Source organism: Aotus nancymaae, unplaced genomic scaffold (assembly GCF_030222135.1).
Source record: "Aotus nancymaae isolate 86718 unplaced genomic scaffold, 86718_ANA_hifiasm-v0.15.2.pri h1tg000173l, whole genome shotgun sequence".
Lineage (NCBI taxonomy): Eukaryota > Metazoa > Chordata > Mammalia > Primates > Aotidae > Aotus > Aotus nancymaae.
The window spans coordinates 2,630,138-2,643,560 of NW_026988588.1; the positions used below are offsets into that span (position 1 = coordinate 2,630,138).

Sequence of the window (13,423 nt, forward strand, 5' to 3'; positions counted from 1 at the left end):
GCTCAAGTGGCCACGCCTGCTCTTTGGATTAGAATGTTCCGGCTCCCAGACATGAGCTGCTCTGAGAACGAGGACCGAGCACTTGGCAGCCGCCCCAGGCTTCTGTTTGCCGCAGTGGAAAGCTGGCGTCTTCCTCTTCCCTGTGCCCTCCCGTAACCCAGAGCATCAGCTGAGCACATTCTTACTCACAAAGCCGCTGTGTCCTCGAGGCCTGCCAGGGGATGGGCTCAGGCAGGCTCCGTGTCCTGGAGCTTGCTCAGGCTGGACCCGCCCGTCTGGAGAGGACGCTGATGCCATTGGCTGGGCTCCTGCGGTAGATGGGGCTGCAGGCTGCCAGGACTGCGGATGGGCTCTGGCTCCCGCAGCTGTGGGGAGAGGACGTCCCCACCTGGCTTTGCAAGTCGGCTCCTTTATTATGCTTTGTTACCATGAGTTAAGGAGCCACACATGTCCTGGATGTGAAAACAGCGACAGGCACCTGGGAAAGACATCTGCCAATATTTACAAGAAGTAATCCATGGGCTGGGCACGGGGGCTCACGCCTGTAATCCCAGTGCTTTGGGAGGCTGAAGAAGGTGGATCATGAGGTCAGGAATTTGAGGCAAGCCTGACCAACATGGTGAAACCTCGTCTCCACTAAAAATACAAAATTAGCTGGGTGTGGTAGCACATGCCTGTAGTCCCAGCTACTCAGGAGGCTGAGGCAGGAGAATCCCTTGAACCTGGGTGGTGGAGGTTGCAGTGAGCTGAGATGGTGTCACTGCACTCCAGCCTGTCAACAGAGTGAGACTCTGTCTCAAAAAAAAAAAAAAAAGAAGTAATCCATAAAGTCAAGGCAAAGATTTCATTTCCCACTTAATCATGATTAAATTATAGAACACTGGACCAAGAAGGAACCACGGAATTCACATCGCCCAGCCCCACTGTTCTTAAGAGGAGTAGGCTGAGTTCAGAGACATTCAGGGGCCTGTCTGGTCCCCGGGGTGGCATGCCCACTGGCTGGGACGAGGGGAGCACCTTGATTGTACTGGGTGGTTGTTGAAATCACAGCTGAACACGTTTAAGGTGGTTAAAGGAAGAGGTTGACATTTTTGTAAAATGGAAGTAATAGTTTAAATGCAAGCAACTGACACTTGTTTTTAAACAACAAACACGTTACTTGAATTCATTTTCTGGAGCAAGCAAAGATTTTGGTAACAACAGTATTATTTATAAAAACAAGCTTCAGCTGCCTGTTATACTAAATGTTCTGCTAGGAAACAAAATCTAGAAATGCTGGCTCACGCCTGTAATCCCAGCACTTTGGGAGGCCGAGGCGGGTGGATCACGAGGTCAAGAGATCGAGACCATCCTGGTCAACATGGTGAAACCCCGTCTCTACTAAAATACAAATGGGCATAGTGGCGTGTGCCTGTAATCCTAGCTACTCAGGAGGCTGAGGCAGGAGAATTGCCTGAACCCAGGAGGTGGAGGTTGCGGTGAGCCAAGATCACGCCATTGCACTCCAGCCTGGGTAACAAGAGCGAAACTCCATCTCAAAAAAAAAAAAAAAAAATGCTTTTTCCCACTTAGAGGTGAAGAAAGAGCACAAACCCTTTTTCAGTGGCCGGTACCTGCTTCCAGGTCTGGGCTGCTGTGTCCGCATCGCAGTTCTGCGTCCTAACGACGCATTTCCTTGCAGCTTGTCGTCACGCAGCTGGGCTACGACACACGCGTGACCATCCTCGGGCACGTGCAGAGAGGAGGGACCCCTTCGGCATTCGACAGGATCTTGGTGAGGATGGAAGGGTTGGGCATGTTCACAAGGTCTCTAGGAGGACGAGATGCTGCCCCGGAGATGCCAGCGGCCCGGGCCTCGTCCTAATGATCCTTAAGACCTTTGTCGGGGGAGGCCAGTCTCTAGGCATGCAGCCATTCAGATGCCGGGAGAGTTCCCTAACGTGGGAAGGCACGATGCAGACCCCAGAGGGCGCAACCCCAGGGCAGAGAGGCTCTGTTCGCACTGTGGGTTTCTGGAAACCGACTCAGGGAAGCAGGAAACCCAAGTGGAAACCCTCAGCTCTTCACACTCCTGCTCTCTCCATCTGGCCCTGACCTCCCCCTGCTCCCGTCTTGCCAATTCTAAAGGAACGGAAACTGCTTTTCTAAAGAGTTGGGCTGGAAGTGGGGAGGGCTGTGGGCGGCTGACCGAAAGGGTTGGAGGTCGTGGAAAGAGAGCAGGAGGCGGCAGGGACGGAGCAGGGCAGGGGCCGATCCTGACCCACAGGGACCTGGTTTCCAGGGCAGCCGCATGGGAGTGGAGGCGGTCATCGCCCTGCTGGAGGCCACCCCCGACACTCCAGCTTGCGTTGTGTCTCTGAACGGGAACCACGCTGTGCGCCTGCCGCTGATGGAGTGCGTGCAGATGGTGAGTGGGCGGCCCATGGCCAAGGGCGGGGGTGGGCTGCTGGGGACGGACGCTGCTTGTCAGGGCAGGCGGGGCACCTCGGGTGTCTGGTCCACTGCTTATTCGGTGAACACTGGCTTACACGGCCCTTCTGAGAAGGGGGTGAGCTCCCCGTGGGGCAGGAGCAGCTGCTGTTCCCAGCCACACTTGTAGAGCCTGTGCCGTCTTCGCCCTCTGGTTTTCTAAGTTACTGTCCGTGTGGCATGTAGTCATAACCTCCCATGAGGGGGATCAGAGTGCCAGGATCCTCGACAGTCCAAGAGCATCCAGGTGACCCTGGTGCGCCAGGCGCTGCGGGAGGACCGCGGGTGGGGAGGCGGCCACAGGAGAGAGCCATGGGGCGGCATTTCCTAGAGGAAGGTGGGACCTTCCCAAACCTCTCCAGATTCAGCCACTTCCTGTCCTCCTGTCCCCAAGGACATTCAGGTCTGTGGTGGGACACGGGAATCTTTGGTCACCCAAAGATGCACCCACCCTTTTCAGGCCAGGGAATGGCCTGCCGGCAAATTAAGCAAGGAAAAAGCAGTCCTGGTTTTCCGGTCATGGTTCAGCAGTGGGGGTGGCTGTGGGGTCAGCTGCATTCAAAGTTGTTTTATTTTTCAAAGTTCATTCATGACTCCTGCTTTGCTGGGTCTTTCCAGTGACCCCGAGGGGAAGCGAATGCCTCTTACCACAACACAAAGAGGTCACGAAGCAATTCAGTCAAGGGGCTTGTTGAAGGTCACCTTGGAAACATAATTTCCAAAAGCCCAAGGGAGAAGATAGTATTTGTATGTGTGTGAATGTGTGCGGCCTTGTGTCTCTGTGTGTATGTATGTAGATGTGTGTGCACATGTCTGTAAATGCATGTACACGCATGTTTATGTGTACATGTTTATATGCATGTGTGCATGTTTGTGAGGTAGTGTCTGCATGTGTGTGCACATATGTTAATATACATGGGTATGCATTTTCGTGAGATATTGTCTGCATGTTAGTGTATGTGCATGTATGTTTATATATATGGGTATGCATGTTTGAGGTAGTGTGCATGTTTGTAGGCATGTTTATGCATGTGTATGCATGTTTGTGAGGTGGGTCTGCATGTTAGTATATGTGTGTGCATGTTTCACATGTCTGCATGTTTGTGTGAGGTGTCTGCATGCTAGTGTATGTGCCTGTGTTTATATGTATTGTAAGCATGTTAGGTAGTGTGTATGTTAGTATGTGTGTGTGTTTACAATCGTGTGTGCATGTTTGTGAGGAAGTGTGTGCATATTAGTATATGTGTGTGCATGTTTGTAAGGTATTGTGCTTGCATGTTAGTATATGAGTGTGCATGTATGTTTATATGCATACCTGAGCATTTTGTGTGAGGTAGTTTCTGCATATTAGCATGTATGCATGTATGTTTATATGCATGATATTGCATGTTTGTCAGTGTCTGTATGTTTGTGCATGCATGTTTACATACATGCATGTTCATGTTTGTGAGGTCATGTGCATGTTTGTGTGCATGTTTGTACATGTATGTTTATCTGCATGTTTGTGTGAGGCATTGTGTGTCTGCATATCTGTGTGTGGATGTATATATGCATGTGTGAGGTAGTGTGTCTGCTTGTTTGTACATGTATGTGTGTCTGCATGTGTGTATGTGAGTGAGGCATTGTGTGTCTGCATGTTAGTGTGTGGGTACATATGCATGTGTGCATGTGAAAGGCATTGTGTGTCTGATGTTAGTGTGGGTATATATGCATGTGTGCATGTGAGAGGCATTGTGTGTCTGCATGTTAGTGTGTGGGTATATATGCATGTGTGCATGTGTGAGGCATTGTGTGTCTGCATATTAGTGTGTGGATATATATGTATGTGTGCATGTGTGAGGCATTGTGTGTCTCATATTAGTGTGTGGGTATATATGCATGTGTGCATGTGAGAGGCATTGTGTGTCTGCATGTTAGTGTGTGGGTATATATGCATGTGTGCATGTGTGAGGCATTGTGTGTCTGCATATTAGTGTGTGGGTATATATGCATGTGTGCATGTGTGAGGTAGTGTGTGCATGTTAGTATGTGCCTGTGTGCATGTGAGAGGCAGTAGGCTTCAAAGGCTTAGAGCGCTGAACTACATGCAGTACGCGTATTTTGAGCCTGTGTCTCGTGTCTCTGCTTGTCTAGAGAGGATCGCTGTAGGTGAAACTTGCCCTGACCTTGAAACCACCCTTATGTGGCTTTGTTGTGAAAGCCAAGGGAGCCGCTACTGTGTACCTGCTATTTGTCGGGCGTCTTCCTGAGGGTCTGACATGTTTGAGGAACCTTAGACATCGCTGGAAGTAGGGGTGTTTTTCTCATCTTACAGATGAGGAAATTGAAGTTCAGAGTGAGAAAGAACTTGCCTGAGATCCTGACGTTGCACGGGGCTGCCTGGTGTGTGTCAGTCCCGGCCACGTGTCCCAGGGCATCTGGGACTCTGCTCCCCGCCCGCTGTGACCTCCCTCCTGTCCACGTCCCCAGTGAGCCTGGTGTCTTCTGTTTTGGTTTTCCCGACCGTATTCAAATTGAGGATTCCTCAGAACCATGCCTGAGAGATTTCATTTCCTCGGCTTTGTTCTCTTAGAGTAAAATCTTCACAATCTTCTGTCCACAGACAGCAGGTGATGCCTCCTCTTTTCTCCTCAGAAGCCTCCTGAGCTAGGCAGACCCCAGGGCTGTGACCTCACAGCCGGGCAGTGAGGGGCCAGCTGCCAACCAGCATCAGGACACAGACGGCGGCTGGTGGTCTAGACCATTAACCCTGGGGCTACCGGCTGCCTGGCTCAGACTGGAGGCGGCCGGCGGGAAGGACCCAGCGAGCCACTACCCACCTCATGCAGTGTACCAGGTCCTGACACATTCATTCTTTCTTTTCGTTATTGTTTTAAAAGACTCAGGATGTGCAGAAAGCGATGGATGAGAGAAGGTTTCAGGACGCGGTTCGACTCCGGGGGAGGTGAGTGCTTTGGAGAGAGCTCTGCTCTGTCGGGCATGCGCCCCTCAGGCCTGGCCACCGCAGATGTGCTTGGGGTTGTGCACGTGAAAACTCAGAAGGTCGGACGGTACTCACAGCACCACTTCTGCCATAGCAGGCCTGGTGACTGGTTAGAGAGAAGTCATTTTCTGAATTTGCCTTTGGTCCTTTTCGGCAAGGTAGGGCTTGTTTAGGAGCTAATGAGAGTAAGGTACAGTGTGACTTGTAGCCCACATGTGTTGTTTGTTTTTTTAAGACAGTCTCCTTCTGTTGTCCAGGATGGAGGGCAGTGGCATGATCTCAGATCATTGCAACCTCCGCCTTCCAGGTTCAAGTGATCTATCACGCCTGCCTCATTTTTGTATTAGTAGAGACAGTGTTTCACCACGTTGGCCAGGCTGGTCTTGAACTCCTGACCTCAAGTGATCCACCCATCTCAGCCTCCCAAAGAGCTGGGATTCCAGGCCTGAGCCACTGCACCCAGCCATGGCCCATGTTTTGCAAGAGAACGTTACGAAGTGTAGAAGCGTGCCCTTTTCCCTTAATCCATTTCCACACGAGACGTGGACGGCACTGTGGGTCCCAGTCAGGGGCTCTGCGGTGCGTGTGGAATCCTGGGGCCTCCTCCTCCTGCCCGGATAGCTGGCAGACACACGGAGTGCTGGCGGAGAAGCCGCCTTTTCTCACACGGGCCCCATGTACCCGACTGTGTCCAGTGTACCCGGCTCTGATCCGACCACATCCTCCTCTTCTAGGAGCTTTGCAGGCAACCTGAACACCTACAAGCGACTTGCCATCAAGCTGCCGGATGATCAGATCCCAAAGGTAGGCGACCGGCCTCGTGCGACACCCCGGCCTTTCTTCTGCTCCCTGACCTCTCCCGTGGGGCTCCCCTCGTGGCCTCTGCCTCTCTGAATGAGGCCACCTGTTTTCTGGCCTGGCACGGCGTAGACCACTGCCAAGGTGTGCAGCAAATGGAGCTCACGTGTGCCTGTGACCAGCTCCCGCCCACCTTGTCTTGCAGACCAATTACAACGTGGCTGTCATCAACGTGGGGGCACCTGCGGCTGGGATGAACGCGGCCGTGCGCTCAGCCGTGCGCGTGGGCATCGCCGACGGCCACAGGATGCTTGCCATCTACGATGGCTTTGACGGCTTTGCCAAAGGCCAGGTGAGTCACCCAGGAGGCTGCAGGCAGGCGTCTGAGTGTGGTGGATGTGGGGAGGCCCTCCATGGCCCTTACACCTTTTCAGGTTTCAGTCTAGGATCCTGTGACATTGGGGCGGAATGACTACTTATTCGAGGCATTGCTTCTGCAGTAAAATCCCAGCCTAGGGTGGGTTTTAGGCCCTCTGTGGGAGCCCCGGGTATGAGGTGCTTTTGAATTTTCTGAAGCGGTGCCTCTGGGGTCTGATGGCCCCAACATTGGCTGAGAAGGATGGTGACGTCGCCTTGGAGGCTGTGGCTGGTTTCAAATGGGCGCTGGAGGTGAAAAGGGAGGTGTCTGGTGTGTGCAAGCACCCACTGAAATGAAAACGTTAGTGAACGCCATGAGCACCTCGAGTGCCACCTGTCCGCTTATCCTGTGGGATTTACACGTGCTCGCCCGTTTATGCCTCACATGAAATCCAAGATGTTACCCCCATTTTCCTTACGAGAAAACTGAGGCACAGAGATGCCGACGGGGCTGGGTGAAGAGGCAGGAGAGGAAACCGGATTCGGCCCCTGACCAGGGGCTGCACTGTCGCTGTTTATCCGATTAACCAACAGATACCTACTTTCTGAAATTTTTTTTTGAGATAGAATCTCTTTTGTCCAGGCTGGAGTGCAGTGGCGCGATCTCGGCTCACTGCAACCTCCGCCTTCCAGATTCAAGCGATTCTCCTGCCTCAGCCTCCTGAGTAGCTGGAATTATAGGCATGCACCACCACACCTGGCTAATTTTTGTATTTTTAGTAAAGACGGGGTTTCACCATGTTGACCAGGCTGGTCTTGAACTCCTGACCTCAGGTGATCCACCCACCTCAGCCTCTCGAAGTGCTGGGATTACAGGCATGAGCCACCTTGCCTGGCTTCCTACTTTGTGAAATTATTACGCTGAGGAAATGAGTGAGCAAAGGAGACAAAAACTCTCTGGATCCGTGGAGGGTGGGTTTTAGAGGGGGAGAGGACAGTGAGTGAGGACCCCCCTGCTTTCTGGACGGTGAGCAGTCCTCAGAGGCACCTGAGGAGGGCCTGCCGGAGATCCCACACACAGCTGCACTGGGGAAGGTGCTCCCAGACTGCAGATCAGGTGAGCGGGTGGCTCATGTGGACCTCGGGGACACCCACCCAGGTTGGGGGAAAGGACACCCCGGAGCTGATGCTCATGGGGAGGGGGGACTCCAAACCAGTGCAGGGCAGTGAGGATGGAAATGCAGGAGCGGGAGCGGTTGCTTGTGGGCAGCCTCAGGAGGTTGGCTTTTATGTTATATGAGATTTGAGGGTCCTGAGCAGGGATTAGCCCATACCAAGAGCTTTCTAAAGGGACCCTCTGCTGTTCATCAAGGCAGAGAGGAGGCAGGGCTTCCATCCAGGCTTTGCAGTCACCCAGCAAGAGGTGGCGCGGTCCAGACTGGCCACCGTCGGATGGCAAGACACCTTCAAGGGTCGGGAGGGATTTGCTTGCTGAGTCCACGCGGGCATAAGTGGAGGAGGCAAGAATCACTCCACTCCCGGACTGAGCGTGTGGAAGGGATGGAGCTGCAACTTACGGGGCCCGGGAAGCCCTGAGATGCGCTACGTGCGGGAAGGATGCGGAGCGGAGGCTCACGATGCCAGGGCGAAGGGGTGTGTCCTGCCTGAGGATGGGACTGGAGATGCTGGGGTGAAGGTGTGAGTCCTGCGAGTGAGGATGGGACTGGAGATGCTGGGGCAAAGGGGTGTGCTGAGGACGGGACTGGAGATACTGGGGTGAAGGTGTGAGTCCTGCGAGTGAGGACGGGACTGGAGATACTGGGGTGAAGGTGTGAGTCCTGTGAGTGAGGATGGGACTGGAGATGCTGGGGCAAAGGGGTGTGTCCCGGCTGAGGACGGGACTGGAGATGCTGGGGTGAAGGTGTAGGTCCTGCAAGTGAGGACGGGACTGGAGATGCCGGGGTGAAGGGGTGTGTCCCCCGGGTGAGGACAGCACTGGAGATGCCAGGGTGAAGGTGTGTGAGTGAGACTCTGTCTTGAAAAAAGAAAAAAAAAGTAGGGTGGGAAGAGGAGACCCCCACCCAGGAGCCTGAGGAGTGGCAGACAGGTGGGGTGTAGACGCCCGCCAGCATCCCTGGGAACCACCGATCCACCTTCCACCACTGGTGATCCCCTTTCTCCACTGGCCCAGACACCTGCGTCTCAACAGCAAGATCCGGATTAGGAACTGTTCTGTCCTGGGTGGATTCTGCTTTCCCTGTCTGTCTTGTTCAGACCTGTGAAGATTAATTGGCCTAAAATGGCTATTTACTTTAGAGAAATACTGCCTTCAAAACTGATTTATATGGTTCTGTCAACTTGGAGCTCCTTATTTTAGATCACGTGTGTGTCTCTGTGTGTGTGTGTGTGTGTGTGTGTGTACGCCTTGTACAATATTTACCTTTTGATATAGAATGATATTTTTTCTAACATAATTTACCTGGAGATTGCAATGCAACATAGCAGTGCGTCCACCAAATATGTGAACTTACCCAGAATCTCGTGATCGGAAGCTGCGGAGCTGCAGTTCAAGCCCCGCGGGTTCTCCTCAGGCCCGTTCTCGTCCCGCCCGTTCTCCTCCCGCGGGTTCTCCTCCCTCCCGATCTCCTCCCACCCGTTCTCCTCCCGCCCGTTATCCTCCCGACCCTTCTCTTCTCGCAGGTTCTCCTCCTGCCCGTTCTCCTCCCTCCCGTTCTCCTCCCGCCCGTTCTCCTCCCGCCGGTTCTCCTCCCGCCCGTTCTCCTCCCTCCCGTTCTCCTCCTGCCCGTTCTCCTCCCGCCGGTTCTCCTCCCGCCCGTTCTCCTGCCGCAGGTTCTCCTCCCGCAGGTTCTCCTCCCGCCCGTTCTCCTCCCGCCTGTTCTCCTCCCGCCCGTTCTCCTCCAGCAGGTTCTCCTCCCGCCCGTTCTCCTCCACCGGGTTCTCCTCCCGCCCGTTCTCCTCGAGCGGGTTCTCCTCCCGCCCGTTCTCCTCCCGCCGGTTCTCTCCCACCCGTTCTCCTCCCGCCCGTTCTCCTCCTGCGGGTTCTCCTCCTGTCCGTTCTCCTCCCGCGGGTTCTCCTTCCGCCGGTTCTCCTCCCGCCCCTTCTCCCGTGGGTTCTCCTCCAGCCCGATCTCCTCCCGCCGGTTCTCCTCCCTCCCGTTCTCCTCCAGCGGGTTCTCCTCCCACCTGTTCTCCTCCCGCCTGTTCTCCTCCTGCCCGTTCTCCTCCCGCGGGTTCTTCTCCCGCCCGTTCTCCCGCTCGTTCTCCTCCAGCGGGTTCTCCTCCCGCTCGTTCTCCTCCCACCCATTCTCCTCCCGCCCGTTCTCCTCCTGCGGGTTCTTCTCCTGCCCATTCTCCTCCCGCCCGTTCTCCTCCTGCGGGTTCCTCTCCCGCCCGTTCTCCTCCCGCTGATTCTCCTCCCGCCCCTTCTCCCGCGGGTTCTTCTCCCGCCGGTTCTCCTCCCGCCTGTTCTCCTCCCACCTGTTGTCCTCCCACCCGTTCTCCTCCCGCGGGTTCTCCTCCCGCCCGTTCTCTCCCGCCCGTTCTCCTCCTGCGGGTTCTTCTCCTGCCCGTTCTCCTCCCGCGGGTTCTCCTCCCGCCGGTTCTCCTCCCGCCCGTTCTCCTCCAGCGGGTTCTCCTCCCGCCCGTTCTCCTCCCGCAGGTTCTCCTCCCGCAGGTTCTCCTCCCGCCCGTTCTCCTCCCGCCCGTTCTCCTCCCGCCGGTTCTCTTCCAGCAGGTTCTCCTCCCGCCCGTTCTCCTCCCGCCCGTTCTCCTCCCGTCCGTTCTCCTCCCACCCATTCTCCTCCCACCGGTTCTCCTCCCGCCCCTTCTCCCGCGGGTTCTCCTCCCGCCCGTTCTCCTCCCGCCTGTTCTCCTCCAGCGGGTCCTCCTCCCGCCCGTTCTCGTCCCGCCTGTTCTTCTCCCACGGGTTCTTCTCCCGCCCGTTCTCCTCCCGCCCGTTCTACTACTGCGGGTTCTTCTCCCACCCGTTCTCCTCCAGCAGGTTCTCCTCCTGCCCGTTCTCCTCCCGACGGTTATTCTCCCGCCGGTTATCCTCCCGCCCGTTCTCCTCCTGCCCATTCTCCTCCCGCCGGTTCTCCTCTGCCGGTTCTCCTCCCGCCCGTTCTCTCCCGCCCGTTCTCCTCCCGCGGGTTCTCCTCCCGCTCGTTCTCCTCCAGCGGGTTCTCCTCCCGCCCGTTCTCCTCCAGCGGGTTCTCCTCCCGCCCGTTCTCCTCCAGCGGGTTCTCCTCCCGCCCGTAGTGCTCCCGCCTGTTCTCCTCCCGCCGGTTCTCCTCCCTCCCATTCTCCTCCCGCCAGTTCTCCTCCCGCCGGTTCTGCTCCCGCCCTTTCTCCTCCCGTGGGTTCACCTCCCGCCCGTTCTCCTCCCGCCCGTTCTCCTCCAGCGGGTTCTCCTCCCACCCGTTCTCCTCCCGCCCGTTCTCCTCCCGCCCGTTCTCCTCTCGCCGGTTCTCCTCCCGCCCGTTCTCCTCCCGCCCGTTCTCCTCCCGCGGGTTCTCCTCCCGCCCGTTCTCCTCCAGCGGGTTCTCCTCCCGCCCGTTCTCCTCCCACCCGTTCTCCTCCCGCCCGTTCTCCTCCCGCCGGTTCACCTCTCGCCGGTTCTCCTCCCGCCCGTTCTCCTCCCGCCCGTTCTCCTCCAGCGGGTTCTCCTCCCGCCCGTTCTCCTCTTGCGGGTTCTCCTCCCGCCCGTTCTCCTCCAGAGGGTTCTCCTCCCGCCCGTTCTCCTCCCGCGGGTTCTCCTCCCGCTCGTTCTCCTCCAGCGGGTTCTCCTCCCACCCGTTCTCCTCCCGCCCGTATTCCTCCCGCCTGTTCTCCTCCCGCCGGTTCTCCTCCCTCCCATTCTCCTCCCGCCGGTTCTCCTCCCGCCGGTTCTGCTCCCGCCCTTTCTCCTCCCGTGGGTTCACCTCCCGCCCGTTCTCCTCCCGCCCGTTCTCCTCCAGCGGGTTCTCCTCCCACCCGTTCTCCTCCCGCCCGTTCTCCTCCCGCCCGTTCTCCTCTCGCCGGTTCTCCTCCTGCCCGTTCTCCTCCTGCCCGTTCTCCTCCAGCGGGTTCTCCTCCCGCCCGTTCTCCTCCCGCCCGTTCTCCTCCCGCCCGTTCTCCTCCCGCCGGTTCACCTCTCGCCGGTTCTCCTCCTGCCCCTTCTCCTCCGGCCCGTTCTCCTCCAGCAGGTTCTCCTCCCGCCCGTTCTCCTCTTGCGGGTTCTCCTCCCGCCCGTTCTCCTCCAGAGGGTTCTCCTCCCGCCCGTTATCCTCCCGTGGGTTCTCCTCCCGCCCGTTCTCCTCCAGCGGGTTCTCCTCCCGCCCGTTCTCCTCCCGCCCGTTCTGCTCCCGCGGGTTCTCCTCCCGCCCGTTCTTCTCCCGCGGGTTCTCCTCCCTCCCGTTCTCCTCCAGCGGGTTCTCCTCCCGCCCGTTCTCCTCCCACCTGTTCTCCTCCTGTGGGTTCTTCTCCTGCCCGTTCTCCTCCCGCCGGTTCTCCTCCCGCCCATTCTCCCGCCCGTTTTCCTCCAGGGGGTTCTCCTCCCGCCCGTTCTCCTCCCGCCCGTTCTCCTCCCACCTGTTCTTCTCGCGCCCGTTCTCCTCCTGCCTGTTCTCCTCCCGCGGGTTCTTCTACCGCCCATTCTCCTCCCGCTCGTTCTCCTCCTGCGGGTTCTTCTCCTGCCCGTTCTCCTCCCGTGGGTTCTCCTCCCGCCGGTTCTCCTCCCGCCCCTTCTCCCGTGGGTTCTCCTCCCGCCCGTTCTCCTCCCGCGGGTTCTCCTCCCTCCCGTTCTCCTCCAGCGGGTTCTCCTACGGTCCGTTCTCCTCCCGCCCGTTCTCCTCCCACCCGTTCTCCTCCCGCCCGTTCTCCTCCTGCGGGTTCTTCTCCCGCCCGTTCTCCTCCCGCCAGCTCTCCTCCCGCCCATTCTCCCGCGGATTCCCCTCCCGCCGGTTCTCCTCCCGCCCATTCTCCTCCCGCCCGTTCTCCTCCAGCGGGTTCTCCTCCCGCCGGTTCTCCTCTGCCAGTTCTCTTCCCGCCCGTTCTCCTCCCGTGGGTTCTCCTCCCGCCCGTTCTCCTCCAGCGGGTTCTCCTCCCACTCGTTCTCCTCCAGCGGGTTCTCCTCCCGCCCGTTCTCCTCCAGCGGGTTCTCCTCCCGCCCGTTCTCCTCCCGCCCGTTCTCCTTCCGCCGGTTCTCTTCCAGCAGGTTCTCCTCCCTCCCGTTCTCCTCCCGTGGGTTCTCCTCCCGCCCGTTCTCCTCCCGTGGGTTCTCCTCCCGCCCGTTCTCCTCCAGCGGGTTCTCCCCCCGCCCGTTCTCCACCAGCGGGTTCTCCTCCCGCCCGTTCTCCTCCAGTGGGTTCTCCTCCCGCCCGTTCTCCTCCCGTGGGTTCTCCTCCCGCCCGTTCTCCTCCAGCGGGTTCTCCTCCCGCCCGTTCTACTCCCGCCAGTTCTCCTCACGCCGGTTCTCCTGCCGCCCCTTCTCCCGTGGGTTCTTCTCCCGCCCGATCTCCTCCCGCCGGTTCTCCTCCTGCCCGTTCTGCTCCCGCGGGTTCTCCTCGCTCCCGTTCTCCTCCAGCGGGTTCTCCTCCCGCCTGTTCTCCTCCCACCTGTTCTCCTCCTGTGGGTTCTTCTCCTGCCCGTTCTCCTCCCACCGGTTCTCCTCCCGCCCCTTCTCCCGCGGGTTCTCCTCCCGCCCGTTCTCCTCCCGCCCGTTTTCCTCCAGGGGGTTCTCCTCCCGCCCGTTCTCCTCCCGCCCGTTCTCCTCCCACCTGTTCTCCTCCCGCCCGTTCTCCTCCTGCCCGTTCTCCT

At 57.9% G+C, this 13,423-nt stretch overlaps 1 protein-coding gene across 4 annotated transcripts in view; it reads left to right on the forward strand.

Moving 5' to 3' along the window:
- The window catches only part of PFKP (phosphofructokinase, platelet), a 71,455-nt gene that overhangs the window by 38,057 nt on the left and 19,975 nt on the right, over positions 1-13,423 (forward strand). For all 4 annotated transcript variants that reach the window (XM_021670722.2, XM_064371805.1, XM_021670721.2 and 1 more), the window contains exons 9-13: positions 1,682-1,774; positions 2,282-2,407; positions 5,349-5,413; positions 6,187-6,256; positions 6,456-6,602. In XM_021670722.2, the coding sequence (XP_021526397.1) occupies positions 1,682-1,774; positions 2,282-2,407; positions 5,349-5,413; positions 6,187-6,256; positions 6,456-6,602 (501 nt within the window). The remainder of the gene's footprint in view (positions 1-1,681; positions 1,775-2,281; positions 2,408-5,348; positions 5,414-6,186; positions 6,257-6,455; positions 6,603-13,423) is intronic.